General features: G+C 38.5%; 1 protein-coding gene across 1 annotated transcript in view; it reads left to right on the forward strand.

Annotated features, from left to right (window-relative positions):
- The window catches only part of Thsd7b (thrombospondin type 1 domain containing 7B), an 857,175-nt gene that overhangs the window by 466,860 nt on the left and 369,094 nt on the right, over positions 1–21,221 (forward strand). Inside the window, exon 8 of the mRNA XM_041648517.1 lies at positions 20,674–20,865. Coding sequence (XP_041504451.1) covers positions 20,674–20,865 — 192 coding nt within the window. The remainder of the gene's footprint in view (positions 1–20,673; positions 20,866–21,221) is intronic.

Consider the following 21,221-nt stretch of genomic DNA (forward strand, 5'->3'; position numbering starts at 1 on the left):
TTCTGCCTGAGTACTCAATTGAATAAAAGCCATAATAAATAAGAATTCAAAGGCAGGATTTTGTGAGGGGGAAAGTAAATTAGAAACAGTAATATAATCACACTCATATATAGTTTATGAACTTCATGCATTCTGTATTTGAAAGTTTGTCAAGATAGGCTGGGGTTTTAAAATATAGATTAACATTGAAAGTTTTAATATTTTCTCTGTTTACATACTTATTTCTTCACACACATAGTTATAAAAAATTCTGCCGAAAGCAGTTTGTAAGAAATTTTCTTCCATTATAACAGCTGAATAGTGCAGAGAATTGGAGTGTTTCTTAAGTTAGAAGAACAATATTGCTTTTTCTAACTTTGGGGCTTATTTTTTATTTTCAGACTCTTTTTCCATTTCCATTTATACATATCTGTTTTGAAGAATGAACCAAAATTATTTTTGACAGACTTGAGATTTTAGAAAAAGCAATAATGAGAAAAACGAAGCAGATTTCCCTTTACACTTTGCTAAAATTTCATAGGTATGAAATGATGGGAACTTCACTCCTAGCCTGGCAGCAAACTGCACGCAATTGCTTCTGAGTTGGACACAGTGCCCCATGATACCCAGATGTCCGGGGATGAGCTTGGCATGTCAGCAGGATCTTTGAGTTAGCTTAGCTTTGGCTGCATGCTCAAAATGGGTCACTGATTAAACTTTAATAGTTTGTGAAGTTTCAAAGGGAAAAATACAGTTTTCTAAAATTGGCTGAGATTTACAACTAGCATAGGAAAGGCACACTATGCCAGACTGCCAACCTCAGGGTTCCAATTTCCTGGGTATTCATTCCCTCTTTGCTCCATCTTTCGACCATGAGCAGTCCCCTACTGGAACCTTCCCAGAAGGATACATGGTGTGAATTGAACACTGATGAAAATTTTAATGTTTTCTGTCTCGACATTTTTGATTAAGTAAGAGTCCTTTCTGAAAATATGTCCTTTAGACATGGCCCTTCTGCCATCCAGTGTTTTCTTTCAGCATTAGTCCCTAGGAAATGTATATCGATGGAATATCACCACAGACAAAATTAGAATCCTGGACCAGCAAAGCAAGCAGCCGAAGCCAGCACACAATCAAGTAAAACGGTGCTTCAGCAAGCTTTGCACATGTTTGCACGTGCACCTGTTATGCTCATCATACGCTAGCCTCAGTCCTTCTCCTTTATGTAAGAAGTATTTTCACAGTCCCGCTTGTAGTTACAATAAACTTAGGCAAAATCTAAAGGCTGTGGGGAAGTCTGGGGGACATATCACCACCATTGCCACCATTATCACCACCAATGCATGTGAAATACTTGCTAATTGGTACTTTAAGCTCTCTTCATTTAATCATCATATAACTCCAGTGATATAGTAATCATCCACCGATTTAAATGCTGAAGCCAGCATTTAGAAAGAGGACATAGCTTGTCCAAGACGCACAATTAGTAAGGGCAATCTAAAGCCAGGCCCACCTGCCTTAAAATTATAGTTTTGTCAATGATGGTAGCACTTGGATATACTGATGTCAAATTTACTCATTTAACTTTTTCTTGTCTGGACTTGTGCTATGCATGTTCAAAGAGATGTCTCAGATGCTAAACCACCTTTTTAGCTTGATCATACTGATTCCGATTTAGGCAGTTTTGGTTAAATACCATGGGCCTGGTGCTGCTCTCAGCGGTATGATTCAAAAGTTTATGTGATGCACTTTCTCTTCTGTCAAAGCGAGAGCTTTAGAAATTCTCTATGTTATATGACTTTTATGTTTGGGTCAGAAGTTTGCTCCGATTTAGAAAGTAAACACCTTTAAACAAATAATGCGGTAAGTACTAGTCTATCACTCTAGAGCAGTGGTTCTCAACCTTCTTAATGCTGCAACCCTTTAATACAGTTCCTCGTGTCGCGGTGACTCCCCAACCATAAAATTATCTTATTGCTACTTCATAACTGTAATTTCGTTACTGTTATGGATCATAATGCAAATATATGATATACAACATATCTGATATGTGATCCCCAGAAAGGTTGCAACCCACATCTTGAGCAGAATTAGAAAATTACTTATTTAAGCCAGTGGGTAAGTTAGAATGAGATGAATGACTAGAGATGTCTAATGTTCCTAAATTGTCTCTAATGAAACCAGGCCTTACAGGCAATAACTGTCAGCATACTTACTAATGTTATAATTAAGAACCTGACTTCTTAAGTAACACAGACAGCCAATAGAATAATATTTACCTCCTGAAATAAGAACAGGTTTCTTTGTTCTTGGTGCAGAGGGAAAAAAGGAGTATGCAGGCTTCATATGTCTGTGTTCTTTATCTACCCTTCCTTCAGGCAGCACGCCATCTGAGCTAAATGTCACTGTTGTGAAATGGAGTCAGAAATAAGGGGATGAGTTGTTCTGAAACATTTGCTCCTTTTATTTCCAAATATCTCACCATGTATCTTATTTATATATTAAACTTAATCTCTATTTTTCTGAATTGTTTGACATTGGCTAGGATATTAATCACATCAAATTGAGTGATTGCAATGATTAACTTTGGGAGATGGACAAATGAGTTATTGCAATTTAGAATTCTTTCTTTTTTTTAAATTTATTTATTTATTAAGGATTTCTGCCTCCTCCCCGCTACCGCCTCCTATTTCCCTCCACCTCCCCCGATCAAGGCCCCCTCCCTCATCTGCTCGAAGAGCAATCAGGGTTCCCTGACCTATGGGAAGCCCAAGGACCACCCACCTCTATCCAGGTTTAGTAAGGTAAGCATCCAAACTGCCTAGGCTCCCCCAAAGCCAGTACATGCAGTAGGATCAAAAACCCATTGCCATTGTTCTTGAGTTCTCGTAGTCCTCATTGTCTGCTATGTTCAGCTAGTCCGGTTTTATGCCATGCTTTTTCAGACCCAGGCCAGCTGGCCTTGGTGAATTCCCGATAGAACATCCCCATTGTCTCAGTGTGTGGGTGTACCCCTCCCGGTCCTGAGTTCCTTGCTCGTGCTCCCTCTCCTTCTGCTCCTGATTTGGACCTTGAGATTTCTGCCCCGTGCTCCAGTGTGGGTCTCTGTCTCTGTCTCCTTTCATCGCCTGATGAAGGTTAATATTCAGGAGGATGCCTATATGTTTGTCTTTGGATTCACCTTCTTATTTAGCTTCTCTAGGATCGTGAATTATAAGCTCAGTGTCCTTTGTGTATGGCTAGAAACCAAATATGAGTGAGTACATCCCATGTTCCTCTTTTTGGGTCTGGCTTACCTCACTCAGGATAGTGTTTTCTATTTCCATCCATTTGTACGCAAAATTCAAGAAGTCCTTGTTTTTTACTACTGAGTAATACTCTAATATGTATATATTCCATACTTTCTTCATCCATTCTTCCATTGAAGGGCAGCTAGGTTGTTTCCAGGTTCTGGCTATTACAAACAATGCTGCTATGAACATAGTTGAGCATATACTTTTGTTGTGTGATAGGGCCTCTCTTGGGTATATTCCCAAGAGTGGTATTGCTGGGTCCAGGGGTAGGTTGATCCTGAATTTCCTGAGAAACCGCCACACTGCTTTCCAGAGTGGTTGCACAAGTTTGCATTCCCACCAGCAATGGATGAAGTAGGCTTCATCCCAGAGATGCAGGGCTGGTTCAACATACGCAAATCTATCAATGTAATCCACCATATAAATAAACTGAAAGAAAAAAACCATATGATCATTTCATTAGATGCTGAAAAAGCATTCGACAAAATTCAACACCCCTTTATGATAAAAGTCTTGGACAGATTAAGGATACAAGGGTCATACCTAAATATAATAAAAGCTATTTACAGCAAGCCGACAGCTAACATTAAATTAAACGGAGAAAAACTCAAAGCCATCCCACTAAAATCAGGAACACGACAAGGATGTCCACTCTCGTCATACCTCTTCAATATAGTGCTTGAAGTTCTAGCAATAGCAACAAGACAACATAAAGGGATCAAGGGGATTCGTATTGGAATGGAAGAAGTTAAGCTTTCGTTATTTGCAGACGATATGATAGTATACATAAGCGACCCCAAAAACTCTACCAAAGAACTCCTACAGCTGATAAACACCTTTAGTAATGTGGCAGGATACAAGATCAACTCCAAAAAATCAGTTGCCTTCTTATACACGAAGGATAAGGAAGCAGAGAGAGAAATCAGAGAAGCATCACCTTTCACGATAGCCACAAATAGCATAAAATATCTTGGGGTAACTCTGACCAAGGACGTGAAAGATCTATTTGACAAGAACTTTACGTCTTTGAAGAAAGAAATTGAAGAGGACACCAGAAAATGGAAGGACCTCCCTTGCTCTGGATTGGGAGGATCAACATAGTAAAAATGGTAATTCTACCAAAAGCAATCTATAGATTCAATGCAATCCCCATCAAAATCCCATCAAAATTCTTCACAGATCTGGAGAAGACAATAATCAACTTTATATGGAAAAAACAAAAAACCCAGGATAGCCAAAACAATCTTATACAATAAAGGATTGTCTGGAGGCATTACCATCCCTGACTTCAAACTCTATTACAGAGCTACAGTATTGAAAACAGCTTGGTATTGGCATAAAAACAGAGAAGTCGACCAATGGAATCGAATAGAAGACTGACTTTAACCCACAAACCTATGAACACCTGATTTTCGATAAAGGAGCTAAAAGTATACAATGGAAAAAAGAGAGCATCTTCAACAAATTGTGCTGGCAAAACTGGATGTCAATCTGTAGAAGAATGATAATAGATCCATATCTATCACCATGTACAAAACTCAAGTCCAAATGGATTAAAGACCTCAATATCAGTCCGAACACACTGAACCTGATAGAAGAGAAAGTGGGAAGTACTCTACAACACTTGGGCACAGGAGACCACTTCCTACGTATAACCCCAGCAGCACAGACATTAAGGGCCTCATTAAATAAATGGGACCTCCTGAGACTGAGAAGCTTCTGTAAAGCAAAGGACACTGTCACTAAGACAAAAAGGCAACCCACTGAGTGGGAGAAGATCTTCACCAATCCCGCAACTGGCAAAGGTCTGATCTCCAAAATATATAAAGAACTCAAGAAACTAGACCGCATAAGGCTAATCAACCCAATTATAAAATGGGGCACTGAGCTGAATAGAATGTTTTCAATAGGAAATAGCATCATGATCAGTTTTACTACAATGCGGAAAACCCTATCCTACTTAAATCATTACAGGAGAAATTCTCAGCCTTCCACCATGGGGAACTGATTGCAGGGTGAGACCATGTCTACTCCTGCAGACAGCCGATTGTTTCTGTGTTACTGCTTGTGATGTGTGGTTTTGTCATTGTGTATTCAATATATATTTTTTTGCCATTCCACTTTTCAATTATCATCTGCTTAGTCTCTATTTTATGTTGTTATTTTTGCATCTGTCTTATTTCATTAACAACTGAACCAAAGTTTTTTTAAAGCATGACTCTCCGTAAGCTGTTTGAACCTGAGCTCTTACAGGCAGTGAAGCAGGCTAAGTGTTAGTATGGGTATGTGCCCTCTAGGCTATGATATTATGATCTATGTCTGATATAGTTTTACAAATAAAACTGGAAAAGGCAATAACCTTTCATTATTTTTGGGTCTTTACTGGCTTCCCAATATTTTCTTGAGAGAGTTATTATCCTGCTTATCTTTAACTGACAAATTGGCAAACTAACCCGAAAAGAGAATTGAAAAAGAGATCAGATTGCCCCAGGGCCATGTCTGTGGGAGATTGTCTTTATTATTAGTTGATTCAGATGAGCTCAGCTCACTGTGGGTGGTACCATTCCCTGAGCAGGTTGTTCCAGGCTAGCTAAGTGTGAGACTACAAGGAAGCCAAAAAGCAACATTCCTTCATGATTTCTGCTGTGTTTCCTCAACTGAGTGAGTTCCCTGTCACTGGACCCCTGCCATAGCCTACATAATTGAATAGGCACCATTTAATAGCCAGAGGACTAAATATGGAAAATTTATCAGGAGTGCTTTTGAAAGAGGAACATGAAGCATTATTGCTACCCAAACATTACTAAGTCAGTGAAATTGCCTGCTTTTGTTGCTCTATTGCAATAGTCTTCATAGGAAGGACTTTTTGATGCTAATAAACTGCAATTCATCATTCATTCTTGGTGTGTGGTACATAAATCCATCATCTGTAAATAACATGGTTTCTGGTATGTGATTCATCCTGTTGAATAAATTTGACTTTGTTTTTTTTCTTCAAATTAGTGAATTCTTATAGTAACCATAGACTAAAGAGTATGCAATTATGGAGTAAGTATTCTTGCCTCAAAACTTTTCTGCAAAATAATAATGATGATGATCTGGTGGTGGTGGTGGTGATCTAACAACTCAAGAAAAAGCAACCCAATCTTGTGCTTCTGGAACTTTATTCAAAGACAATCATCTTGGAGGTTGAGGAATGTAAATATACTGGAATGAAAACATCCTATTACTTTGAGCATGTTACCAACATGATTATATTTTAAATGATTATATTATTATGTTGTATTAAGCTTCCATCCTGGGATTTTTTTACTTCAAATATTGGATCCTTATAGCAACCCAAGAGTATACGTTTATGAAATAAATTCTCTTGTCTCAAAGTCTATCTGTAAAAACCTATCTTTATGGACCAATAAGAATACTGAGGCACAGAGAAGTTAAATAAAATCATCAAATAAGTGGCAGGTGGGGGGGCTTTATGTCAGGAAATCTGACTCCAGAGTCACTGCAATATCCTACCTGTCAGGTAGTTTGGGAGTTAGAAACTTGACCTGAAGGGAGCTGGGATGAACACGATGCTTTAAAAGTATTAGAAATAGACAAATATATTTTCTTTCACTACCTGTTTTGTGCTTTATCCATTGTTCATTGAAACCCGCTATGTAACTGACATTGCAAGTCTATTGTCAGAAGACAAATCCTTTATACAGGCATGGTAGTCTACATTCAATGAGTACTACACAGTGTCATTAAAAACAGAAAGCAGTTTTCATTTCATACTATTGCTGCCTTTATGATGCTGGGCTCTTAGCTGTTATATGAGTAATTTTTGATCATGGGGAAAAATTAGTTTTAGCAACACATGTAAAGGCTGGTGTTAGCTTCATACCCGCACAATATGGAGAACACTTTCCAGATCAGATTATTAAATTCTAGTTCTTGTTATATATATTTCAATGCTTTTAAAAACAGAACCGGATTTTATAGTATTCTGGGAAGATGACTTAGTAATTAAAGTTCTTGTCATCAAACATCAGGATCTGAGTTCATATCCCTAGAGCCTACAAACAACTCTGAGCATGGTGGCACACACCTATGATCTTAGCACTGTGACTATGGTAACAGAAGGATGCATAGAGGTTATTTTGTCACCCAGACTTCTAAATCAGAAGTCTCCGGGTTCAGTGAAAGACCCTGACTCAAAAAATGTTTAGAGTGATCAAGGCAGACACCCAGGGTCAACATTTGCCTCCATACTCTCTTAGGCACATATGTATTCATATGTTTGTATACATGAACACATACATATGATATACACAACATATATTCACTCTCTCTCTACACACACACACATCTTACTATTTTGAAAATGTGTTTTTATAAAATAGCCTCACACATCCCAGAAATAATCCAAATTTGAAGAAAAGTCTGATGAAACAGACACTTCAAGATAAAACCTTTATTTTATAGAAAATAGTTTCAAGAAAATGAAAAGAAAAACCATAGACTCATAATACATTTGAAAACCATTATTTAACAGAGGATGTTTATCTAGAATGGTTGGAGAACTTTCATAAAACAATAAAAACAAGCAGACAAATTAGAACTGTAAGTCAAATTGAAAGGTCCTTCCCCAAACAAAGTGTTCTGATGGAAGAGGAATACATGCAAAACTATCTAAGATCATCAGCCATTAGAGACGTGTAATTACAATACAGTATACTGTCACTGTGTACCAACAACACAGCATCAAGTCAAATAGTAAGTACTGCTGTAGGTGAAGAAAAACTAGGCTTCCCACCCATCTCCTCATGGCAAGGCAAAGTGTCACAAGGCTTTGGAACAATTTTCCAGTCCCTTATAAATCTACACTCACCATTTCCCCTTCTTAATTGTTTACCCAAGGGACACAAAATTAAATTCACGCCAAAACCTGTTCAGCAACTTTATTCATAATCTTAGAAACCTGAATCTAACCCAAATGTCTTTTAGGAGGGAAGTGGGTAAACAAAATACACTACATCCTCATAAAGCAGCCAGCACCACTCAGCAGCCAAAGGGATGAATTATTGATAGGTGTGCATAGTGGATGAACCCATATGCACTTGGCTAAGCACAAGAAATAGACCCTCAAGGATGTAGGCTGCATAATTTTATTTGCATGACATTCTTGGGGCACTAGGAAAACGAAAGGCACAGAAAACAGATCAATTATCGCCAAGGGTTAGGAATGGGAAGGGAACAGAGCTTGTGTGTGTGTGAGGTGGAGGGAGGGAGAGAGAGAGGCAGAGACAGAGACAGAAGGAGATGGAGAGACACACAGAGATAAACACAGAGAAAAAGAGAGAACAAGAGAGAGAGAATACATGAGTGTGTGTGTGTGTGTGTGTGTGTGTGTGTGTTGACAGAATTGCTTATATCATGGTCTATGCCAGAGATGGTACACTTTCTAAAACATACCAGATTTGAACAATACAAAAAGTGAATTTATGTTTGGAAATCTAAAAAGTTATGGGTGACTATAAATAAAAGAGTAAAAGCAAATTTGCAATTCCTTCCTAGGATAATCTTCTTGAAATTCATACCCCTTGCCTTTATTTCCCCATTTTTAGAATATTCATAGGAAAGCAATCAATGGTGTGGTCAGGAACGCTCTTAGCCATTGGTGTTATTTAGAGAAATTGAAAACCTCTTAATTGTGCAATTAAATTGTGATCCATTCCCCATGTATGGGCACTTAATTATGTTCCTGAAGGTTAAATACAGAGGGATGGCTATTCATCACCGACATGCTATCAGTGAACTCTATTGACTTGTCCGGTCTAACTTAAAAGTATTGATTTTCCAGTATTAGGAAAGAAAATTCCAGGCAAGGGGAGTGCTTTCCGAAGGTAAACCTGTTATGGAAGCTAGTCTAAGTCTTTCCATACAGCTTACTAACTAGCTATTACTCATGCTTTCAAAATAATTGCAATTCTCCTGGAAGTTTCCCAGCCAGGATAAAATTGTGATGAAATCTTCGCCCAGATCATTTTTGTCTTTGGAATGCCCATTTTTCTCATTTTCACCCATAATAAAAAGTCACATTATATATGAATTGTACTTTGCAATTTTCCAGGAATTACTTTATATTAGCTTTTGATCTCTCACTGGCCCCAGGAACATAACTGGGGATGACAGTCAGTCTCTCTGCATTTACTGCACACACTTAGGGCCTGAAGAGATTTAAATTTTCAAGGTCACATTTTGGTGGATGTCAAAGACAATCTGACCAGATGTCCTTCCTGTTCATTAAACGGCAGGTGTTTGCAATCCGAGAACTTGAGAGGTAGAGACAGGAGAATCAGAAGTTCAACGTTATCCTCAGCTGCAAAATGCATTTGAGGCCTGCTTGAGTTCCATGAGACCTTATCTCAAAAACTGAATTCACACACTTACAGAAAAAAAATAACAAAATATGTACTTTTTTACTTTATATTGCACTGTTTATCTTTGATTTACATTTTAATTAAAATAATAATTGCACCATTTCCCCTTTTTCTTCAGAATTAGTTTGTTTCAATGCTTCCCTTTTGAAGGCAGATATTGTGTTATAGAAGATGATTGTTTGTTTTCTTGTTCTTCTTACTTATGTGTCTTAAATTGTTCAGTTTAAAAATAAAACAAAACTCCCGAGAAACATGACTTCCACATCAAAAAGGTATCATGAGACCCTATTTTCTATGTCTTTTTCTGTGCCCTGTGGACAATATAATCCCCATCTTAAAACATACCTTGTTTCTAGAAAAGGTGGGGTATTTTTTGTTCTATTAAGAAAGGACATCACTATATAACCCACAGAAGCCTAGTGCTCCTTTTGTAGCCCACACTGGCCTGGAAATCAAGATCCTTTTTTACTAGAACAACAGGGTTTTGCCACAATGCCTGAAGCAAGTTAACAGTTTTTATGCTTTAACTTCTAGTCAGTGAACAAAAATGGAATTCTGACCCTTATCTCAGATATAAAAATACAGATAAAAGCTTGTGTGTGTGTATGTGTGTGTATATATATATATATGTACTTGACTTATGGAGATCATTCAAATATGAAGAGAGAAGGCTGTAGCTCCCGGGATGTTAGCATAAGCCAGGCACTGTCTTGTCTGGTTTCCTGTATCAGGAGAGAGTAGCCGTGGGAAGATACAGAGAAAACACAAAGTGTTTCCTGCCATTCTGTATGTAGAACACATGGTAAGGAAATATGAGCACAAAGGTAGGAATGGCTAATATAAAATCCAGGACATAGTATGTAGTAACAAAACAGGCTTGTACTGACAGCTGCTCCCCCCTCCCCATGTGATGTGAGCCCCAAACTCCTTTGGGCTGACTGGTCAGAAAACAGGAACTTGCTTAGTGTTGGGTGTAACTGTATATGAAGGGTGTGGACCAGAAATCTGACAGTGACAAGAACCCAGGACAACAGCCATGGCTGCAGGTGTGCTACCCACCCAAACAAGGAAATTAGATTTGATAGAAATAGCTCATTTAGAGGTCCTATAAGATTCTCCAAAAAGCACAACATTGACACAATATGCATTTCTTTGATACTCCAAGAGATCAAAAGAAATAGGGATATTTTTTTTGTAATCTGCATTTCCTCCAAAACAAGCTGATTTGACCCATGGTGCTAAGGGACGCTGAATGGACACCCGCTCACTTGGCTCCTACTGGACTACACTGGGAACTGGGAGCTCAATGGTACCATTTTAATCTTTATAAAAGCTTTTATTTTCTTCAGAATGAAGTCATAGCGTGTAATTTTCAACATTTTACACACACATACAAAAACAGTATGCATATCCTCATAGAATTTGAGAGCAGACCCAAGGAAACAGAGGTTCAGCGCTGGGGCATCATTTTATGTTTTGTGTGACTTTTTTGGAACAACTGTAGTTTAATCCTTGATGCTAGATTCTGTCCCCAGACTTTGGCAGTTCCTCTCACCTCAAGCCAGACTGATACAGCATCTACGTGACAGTGCTTACAGTGCACTGAATCCACTAGCCTTAGATGGTGGATCCAGAAGACAGGCACAGACTGTGTCCAAGAGAAAAGAGAAGCTGAGAGCATGAACTGTTGCAGAGAGGGTGCTGTTGGTTCCCGGCAGCTCAGCCCCAAAATAATCAGACAGGAACGATATTATTTAAATTACTACTTGGCCCATTAGCTCTAGCTTCTTATTGGCTAACTCTTACATCTTAATTTAACCCATCTCCATTAATCTGTGTACCACCATGAGGTCGTAGCCTAGCAGCAAAGTTTCAGCACATCTGTCTCCCACAGCAGCTCCATGGCTTCTCCCTGACTCTGCCTGCTTTCTCCCAGCATTCAGTTTAGTTTTTCCCACCTAGCTCTGTTCCCCTATAGCTCTGCTAGAGGCCCAAAGCAGTTTCCTTATTCATTAATGGTAATCACAGCATAGAGAGGGGAATCCCACATAATGAAAGACAGTAGAATGTCCTGACTCAACTGTGAACTCCAGAGCTTGGTTCCTCAGATTCCAACCCCGCTCTATTATTGAACTTCCATTTCCCTATGTACAGTTATTTAACTTGTCCAAAAATAGAAGTTATCATCTGCAAAGTGAGCATAGCAAAGGTAGAACTGTTGTGAACTCTGACGATCTGTTGTTATTACCTTTAAATTATCTGTACAGGCATGGCATAGGTGGGCGATGGGTAGGTATAGGCAGGTATGTGAACATGACTGCATTTTCAAAAGACACTTCCCTGAAGCTGGAGTTACAGGTGGTTGTGAGTCATCTAGTTAGGATACTAATAACTACGAACAGTTTCCTTCCTCTGCAAGAGCTGTGCAGGCCTGTGACAGCTCTCCTTCTGTTTAAATGCATGTGATATGCAGTTCACTGGCATCTACTAAGCACCATGCTTGTATTTCCTTCTATTAAGCCCTCAGGGGATATCTGATTATTCTATAGTGCTGGGGGTTTTCTACATGATCAGAATGTTGACTGCTGTCTTGATAATACTGTAAGCATCAGGACTGGGAACTGCTCAGGTAGAAGGGCTTCTGAAGGGCATCTTGCCTGCTTCAGTGTTCAGCTTTAGCCACTCCTGACTTTCATAAATACACTCACCTTGAAAATACCTTTTCTTCATCTACTACCATTTCTTACCTGCAGTGCTATTATTTTAACATGTCTTTTGGGGTATCTTCTGGATTCATTTCAAACTTAGTTTTCTCTTTCTCCTTCTACTCTCAGTGATTACTGCTTCATTGTTTTTCAGTTTGCAAACAAGCTTATATCCCCATATATTTTCCCACAGCTTTTGTACTCTCTTTTGCATCATACATTGTATTGTTTTGTTGACTCGCTGTATTTTCCAAGTGGGCTCTGCTTTACCCTTCTACCTCTCAATTTTGCTTTCTTTTCTATTGGCTTACCTTTTCTACTTTTGAAATCATTGTTCAGTCCATCCAATGTCACTTAGACCAGGTAATCAAAGTATCTCCTTTGTTGGGCCAAGTCTCTCTTGTATTCCTTTAACTAGTGGCCTGGCAATAAATTCTCCAGACTCCCTTCCCCATGTCTTGTTGTAAGCTGAAAGAATGTAACGAAAAAGACACTGGTAGAAGGTGACCCACTGGACAACACACCAGAATGGATAATACTATAGCCTGTAACATCTGACAGGGCTGATTACAGGCTTAACTTAGACACTAGGTGCAAAATTTTAAAAATCAAGTTTTTAAACTTCTTATGCTTTAGGTATAGCAATAGTGTTAACCAAACCAATGATGCTAATGTGGCCAGTCAATAAAGGTCTACTGGTAATAAGAATGACTAGTTTAGCCCACAACTTCCCTAAATGTTAGATCGATTGCTATCTCCACACAACTATTGACACTGTCATCATTATTACTATTATTATTAGCATAACACCATGAAATTGCTTTGTTTCTCTCTGTGCACATGTAAATTGGTACACACGTATATGTTCACTTCTGAAATAAGCAAGCAGAAGCAGCAATCCTATTGCTGATGATATTACAATACCACAAATAAGATCTACTTCCCCCTTGGCTTTGCCTCCATATTTTATTGCATCGAAATATAAACATTTCTTTATCTGATTAGCATCATGGTTTATAAGTGGCCAGAGGCAGCTTGATTTTGGGGAGACAATATTTAGCTTTAAAATATGGAATTAAATACAGATGTATGCCACTTAATTAGTTCTAGAAAGTCTGCTGATAGCGTGCTCCATTGTTGGCAAGCATTTAGTCAGTATTTTTTGGCATTCTTTTCTGAGATTTAAATAGGTCATAAAATTTTTATGACATGTAGAGCATTTTTGATAATGACTTCAATATTTTCTATAGATGGCACAGTAGTTTACAAGTAGAAACATCAATAAAATCGCTAGCGAGCATCATTTCTGGGATAGTAAAGTAGCTCAAAGTTGACATGATAACCAAGTGCCTGACTGTGTTTCAAATCATACTGCATATTTTATGTAAATATTTCATGTTGTTTTTCTTTTTCTTTTATTGCTTTGAATACTCATAATCTCAGTTGCAAAACTAAGAATTTTATGCTGTGTTGTTTACTTGTTTATTATTATAAAAAGGGGGTAATAGAAACACGACACATGTATTTGAATAGAAGATATGTGCATGTTAAATATATTCATCTGATAGAAAAATAAGCTGTCTCTGGTAACTAGTCTAATGTTTAGTATAGAGTAGTTTCTTGCTTGGTGGCCACAAAGAACTATCAGTAAACTATTTGCAGTTTATCCTTAGTTAGTATATACACTGGAACTGGAAAAAGTAAAAATTCTTTTTTTTTATTTTTATTTATTTTTTTTTTTTTTGGTTTTTCGAGACAGGGTTTCTCTGTGGTTTTGGAGACTGTTCTGGAACTAGCTCTTGTAGACCAGGCTGGTCTTAAACTCACAGAGATCCGCCTGCCTCTGCCTCCCGAGTGCTGGGATTAAAGGCATGCGCCACCACCGCCCGGCTTTTTATTTTTTTTTTTTTTGAAAAATAAAAATTTTTAACTAATAACGAATGCTGAATTCAGGCATGGTTGTGGATATCTATAACACAAGCTACTCAGGAAACTGAGACAGGGGATCCGAAGTTAGAATCCAGCCTGGGGAATTTAGCAACAATCTGTGCCCAAATAATAAATAAAACCAAAATAAGTCAGCAGCGCCATTCAATGGCACTATACTGATAAACAGACACATGTTATAATAGGCTGCTTGTTGGTTCCCGGCTGTTCAGCCCAATAATAATCACACAGAAACTGTATTAATTAAATCACTGCTTGGCCAATTGCTTAAGCATATTGCCAGCTAGCGCTTACATCTAGAATTAACCCATCTCCATTATTTTATATTTTACCATTAGGTTTGTGGCCTACCGGCAAGGTTCCAACATCTGTCTCCAGTGGGGCTACATGGCTTCTCTTTTAGTCTGCTACCTTTCTCCCAGCATTCAGTTTAGGTTTTTTTTTTTTTTTTTTTTTTTTTGCCTACCTCTATTCTCTGCACAGGCTCAAGACAGTTTCTTTATTCATTAATGGTAATCACAGCATACAGAGGGAAATCCCACATCACCTCCCCTTTTCTGCTTAAATAAAAAGGAAGGTTTTAACTTTAACATAGTAAAATTACATATAACAAAACAGGTATCAAGCAAGAATTACAGTTAGAATATTTATATCTACTTTATCTTTTATCATATCTAAGGAAAACTATAACTATATTCTCCAACTTCATCAAAGACTCAAAAAGGATACAATATTACCAAGTAAACAGGAAGTACACTGAAAGTAACTTCTAAAACTCTAGAATTGACAGAGACATCTCACTACCTGGACCCAAAAGTTCTTCTGTATTGTTGGGATCTCCATCTTCAGCCTTCAGGCCCATAGTATCCAGTAGACTTTTCCATGAAGCTGAAAACTTCAAAGAAAGTTCTACCTATATTGGCAGTTTGACAGCAACTTTCTTCTGTGTTCTGAAGAATGTCTGGCAGACTCATGAAGCTGGAACCCTGAAGGACCATCTCACATTTAGACAAGTTCAACAGTCATTTTTCTCTGGGTCCTGCATATCTAGTTCATCAAGAAGTCCAGGCAAGAGCAGTTTCTTGCCCAAGTGGCTAACAAACTCCATAAGGAGCCTCTTCGGTGCCCATTTTTCCTTTGAAGTAAGTGGTGCTTCCAGGAGCAGATATGTCTCATTGTTATAAAAAGTCCTAAGTAATTAAGACATTTTAAATGCCATATTCTGTAGTCTTTGAAAGGTTTGAAGAATCGCTATCCATCTGAAATACATCTCTGTACATCTAGAAAATCTAACATGACTACAATCTTGACTATCATAGGTGACTTTCTATTTACCTATATTTCTTAATTATACATTACATTTTTAAATGAGTTGCACAAACACAATGCCTTAATCAAGAGCAGAAATACATATAATAAAACTGACCTTAAATTTATATCAATAAACCAGGATCCATACCAATGCAAATTTCTATAGCATATCTCCCTTTAAATGTAAACAAATGTTTATTGACAATATTTGGGAATTTGGGTGTAGTTCTCTAGACTACTTCCTGCTCATTGGTATGCTGTTAATCATGTCTTTCATGATGTATCCTGTGTAATAGGTTCATCTCAGTCAGCAGTTGGGTATAGTAATTTTTTGGGAGTATTCATTGCAATCTTTCAATGGATCTTGGTGCATCAAACTACATTATCCTGGAATGAATTCACAGGTTCTCATCCTCTGTGGAAACAAAAGTAGAACCTCTTTTCCAAAACAACATATTCTTGAACCCAAATTTTGAAGACAAGATACCTTTAAAGTATATATTGTTGGTTTAGCTTAGAAGCCCATACAATGAAATATCTCCCTGCACTTAGCTCCTTCACAGACAAAAATATTAACGAAAACAAAATAACAGACACAATCCAGAGTCTCTGTGTATATTCTATCTTTATGTGGTGAGATGGGAGTCCCCTCTGTGTGCTGTGATTACCATTAATGAAAAAAGAAACTACTTTGGACCTATAGCAAGGCAGAACTTAGGTGGGCTGGAAAAGCTAGGTTAAATGCTGTTATGAAGGAGGGCAGAATCAGAGAGATGCCATGGAGCTACGGCGAGAGTCATACATGCCGAAACTTTGCCAGTAAGCCACTGCCATGTGACCATACACAGATTAATGGAGATGGGTTAAATTAAGATATAAGAGTTAGCCAATAAGAAACTAGAGCTAATTGACCAAGCAGTGTTTTAAATGATATAGTTTCTGAACAGCTGGGAACCAACAAGCCTCCTCTTACAACAGATTAGTAAGTCTACTCAGAAGTACCAGAAGAGTCTTGTTCTGCATTGATTCCAGGGATTTTGTTGAAGGCTGGAATGAATTTTTTATTCTCCTTGGAAGATGAATTTAATTGTATTCTTACATACCACTGTTTTATTTTGACATTAGATTATCAGATCTTATAAATACTTACCATTAATGGGTTAGTTTCTCTTCCATAAGTTCCTGTGTTTTCCACACATGCTTGGAGTCAGTTGAACTCACCAATCCATCCGACAGACAATAAACAAGAAAGCCTGTATGCTTTCCCTCTATGGCTTAATATGCATAATTGGATCATGAGCACACAGACCTACGTGTGGGTGAGTTTTTAGGCTCAGATGTTGCAATAGGATTTTGAAGGGTTTATTAGTTCATTATATCAAGAAAGTGGGTTAGATGATTATAAATATCTCTGTCAATCATGTGAGCCTACAGAGACACTGATTTGTACCAAGTAGAAAGGAAAAGCTAGTGTATTCCATGATTGCAATGTAAAAGTTGAGATCTACTGAATAAAAATACCCTTAATCTATTGCTGTGCATGTGTGTGAATGTGCGTGTGCGTGTGCGTGTGTGTGTGTGTGTGTGTGTGTATGTGTGTGTTAAGCATTTTGAAAATAACAGCTGGTAAGGGTCTTATACAAAACCTTCCTTGGGTTCTACTAAGTTTTATTTGTGTTATCTAAGTAATCCATCATCCTTGGGCTATCCTCAAAAAGTGATGTTCTTATTTCATTATTACAATGAGATAACAGAAAGTAAAGGGAGCTAAGTGATCCTCTTGAGAGCAGAATTGTTGCTGGTAGCTACAATTCGTTTTCCATACTCACCTGATTGGGACACATTGCTGCAAGAATGCCCTGTGTAACTTTTCTTTAGTGAGATTTCTGATACGAAAAGACAGTGAGATTTTCAGGGACAGCTTATGCCTATCTGTTTGGTTTCCTTAAAGCCATTCTGACCTGTTTGTCCATAGACCTTCATTAGCCTGCAAGGGCAATCTATCAGAATGTTGCTGGGTGTATTGTCTTTGCATGGCATCAGTAATAACTATATCAGTTCACAAGATAATTTTGTTTTGGAAAGTGTTGAGAACCTGAAGTGAATGCTGAGAGTCATGAATGTGTAAAGCCTAGAGAGGAGATAAAAATCTGGGTCCTGAGAAGGTTGAACAAAAGGGAGCGCAAAGAAGGCAGGTAAGTAACAAGATGTGCACACATTTTTGTTATCCATTAGAACACAATGGCAAATAACTGCCCAGTGTGGGGGTTATCATCTCAGGGGTGATTAGCATTGTCTACCTTCTATATAACTATATGACTTAAGGGATGCTCCCCTTTCCTGAGGCACCCTCCCCTCATTGTCAATGATCTTGATCTACCTCTGCTTCATGCTAAAGACATATCACGACACTGACTAATTCCAACAGGTTCTCTGTCATGAATAACAACAGTGTTTTCTGTCTGCATCATTTATTCACTCCTTACTTTTGGACAAGTTTAATTTCGCATGTCTGTAACTCACCTGCATCATGAACGTGAGCTCTGGGGAGGTTCATTACTCTGAGCCTGTGTTTCTATTTCATTGAAGTCACTGTTCATAGTTTCCACTCCTTTAATTATAGCCAATTTTATAATTCTTTAATATTAGGTTTTCTTAAAGCATAGTTTTTTTTAAAAAAAAGATGTTATTTGTTTTAGAGAGACATTTTTAAAAGGAGAATGTGTGGCCATTGATGTGCTGTTGTGGTAAAGTACTACATCCCATTTATTTCCTCGGAAATTTCTGATGTCTGCTCTCATTGTCAATATTCGGTAATGTCGTCAGTTCTAACCGCATTGCCCATGTTCAACCCAGTACCTCTCAATGCACTGTGTGCCCCTTCCACTTTTCATAAGATTTCTGTATCTCTCCTTCCTGGAAATGCTCTTTGCAGACCGTTACTTTAGAATGCTTTGTGTTAAGATTATGCTAATCATATTCACAAGAGTGGGAATTAAATTTTGATTAGCTGTAGTTTGGGTCCCCCCCCACTCGGCCTGCTGGCTTCCGCATGTGGGAAAGAGGTGCCCCTAGATGACTTCCTATGTGAGCGTAGAGGGGGTGGGTTCACTCTGTGGACTCAACCTGAAAATAGATTGAGATTGAAAAGAAAATGATTGGAGCTGAGCTTTCGGCTTGATTATCTGCTGGAATCTCTATTACTTCTCATAATATGCTTGAAAAATTTTATTTGTACCTCAAGGGCAATGAGCCTGGCCTCATTTACAAATATGAATGCAGATATTCACCACACACTGTCTTCTCCTGGAGGCAGGCTTCCTGTCAGGGTGTTTTATTTACTTCCTCGGAAGAGAATATCCATCTCCAGGGGATTAGACATAGCATATATAATGTGATAATGGAAGCTCGGGAATTAGGGATTTAGCTCTGATTCCCATTGTCCCAGGGGTAACCATGAGCCAGGTTTGGACTCTGACCCACGGACTCCTTCTCAGTGAACTGAGGTAGAGCATTCTGACACACCGCCCCATGAGCTTCTCCTAAGGGTTCTCGTACAAACGCATGATATATGTAAATGCACAGTCTGCACCAAGGCAGTGTTTGATAATTACTCAGGTTTTGGGTGGCTATTTTTGTCTGTCAGACTCACAACAGGACACTTCCAAACTCTGAAGTCATTTGGACAAAATTGTTTGTCTCCTATGCTTTCGTCCCATGTTTTATGTTATTATTTCAAATAATAAATGGTGTCTCTTCTCTTGGTGTCCTCTGATTATGAGGAGACTCTGAATGGATGGTGGGGGGAGGAGAAAATTATTATATCTTAGGAATTTGTCATAATGATAAATAAAGAGACTGAAAGTGTTTTTTTGTCTTCAAGAAACCCTTGTTATCTTTTGAGATATGAAAAGTAACTTTATTCTGACCACCAGCTTGGTGTTATGCACTGTCCTGCCTTGTTTTAAAATTTACAAATAATGGCTCGGGGTTTTGACCCTACTTCATGTTCTGGCTTTGTGGGAGCATAGCCAGTTTGGTTGTTCACCTTCCTGGACATGGACGGAGGGGGGCGGACCTTGGACTTTCCACAGGGCAGGGAACCCTGACTGCTCTTCAGACTGGAGAGGGAGGGGGAGAGGAGTTTGGGGGAGGGGGAGAGGGGTGGGAGGAGGGGGAGGGAAATGGGAGGCTGGGAGGAAGCGGATAATTTTTTTCCTTTTCTCAATAAAAAAAAATTGTAGTAGGATATGATAGCAAAGGATTGAAAATACTATTTAGAAATGGGTACTAAAGACTTTGTGTTAATAGCAAATTTGGTAATCTTTGATATTTGGCATGTTTTATACTGTGACTTTAAGTACAGCTATTATTTATTTGGAACTCTATTGGATTATCATCAAATGTGTTGAAATGGATTTCAACTTTTGTCAACATAGTGTGTAATTTCAGCCACGGACCTTTCCACTATAAATAGATCATTTATTCCTTGGCACAAAGAAGGAAAATCATTTGATAATCTTACTAGATATTAGGTATGTAAGGGAAAAGCACCAGGATGAGAATAGGATGATGAGATTGTTCTTTATGGGGTGGATTATGATGGCTGGCATCAATTGTGATGTTCAGAGCACCCTGGCCTCCACTGTGGAGATGAATGAAGGCTTATTCCATAGAGCTGCCATTAACCTGTCAGTCATACTTAGCTCTAGTCATCCGTGGCTAAATTGTTCTTAGAAGAAGCCAACACTGTCCCCATGAAGAATGACAAATGAGAATTTGGCTATACTCTCTACCATTTTAAATATCATATTACTTCTTGGCAGATTTTCCTTGACTGAAACATTATGGATAGCTGAAGGTACATTCATATTTCTACTCCATGGTCTGGACACCTGCTGAACGTTTCCAAGACAAAGTAGGATAATAGAGAAAGCAACAGACTAATGAATTCCCCGGATTGACCTCGCATTCATCACTAAGCAATTGTCTCTAACTGTTTGGTTCCAGGAGAAGAAGTATCAGGGAGTCTCTGTCCAGTGCCTCCTCCTCCTGAACGCATGGCTTGTGATATCCCCTGCCGAATGGACTGCGTGGTGAGTGAGTGGACGGCTTGGTCATCTTGCTCCCAATCCTGTTCCAATAAAAACGCAGACGGCAAACAAACCAGGTCACGGTCTCTCCTGGCTTTGGCTGGAGAAGGTGAGTGACAGATTCAGTACCTCGACTGGAAGTTTGGTTATTGAATAAGTATCTGCAACATTCTTGTCATGCATGTAGATAAACTTAGATGATAACTCTGCTCTTCAAATGGGCATTAACCATTTCATTTCTAGACCTGCATTCTTTTCTGTGAGCCCTCTATTTTATCTATGCTGGGTTCACATTTCCACAGAAATTGCTTCAGTCCAAACTCTCAAATGTCCCAGTCTAATGATTTAGTTGCTCTTTTGATTCCACTGTTTAGAGAAGAGAGCAAAATATAGTCATACATTCAGGCTTGGGTATCTTATATAACTGGGAACACAATTGGATCCATCTGGCATAAAGGGTTCCAA

The sequence above is a fragment of the Microtus oregoni genome, unplaced genomic scaffold, assembly GCF_018167655.1.
Source record: "Microtus oregoni isolate MIOR12 unplaced genomic scaffold, Mior012 000003F_ref0000135, whole genome shotgun sequence".
NCBI classification, from domain to species: Eukaryota; Metazoa; Chordata; class Mammalia; order Rodentia; family Cricetidae; genus Microtus; species Microtus oregoni.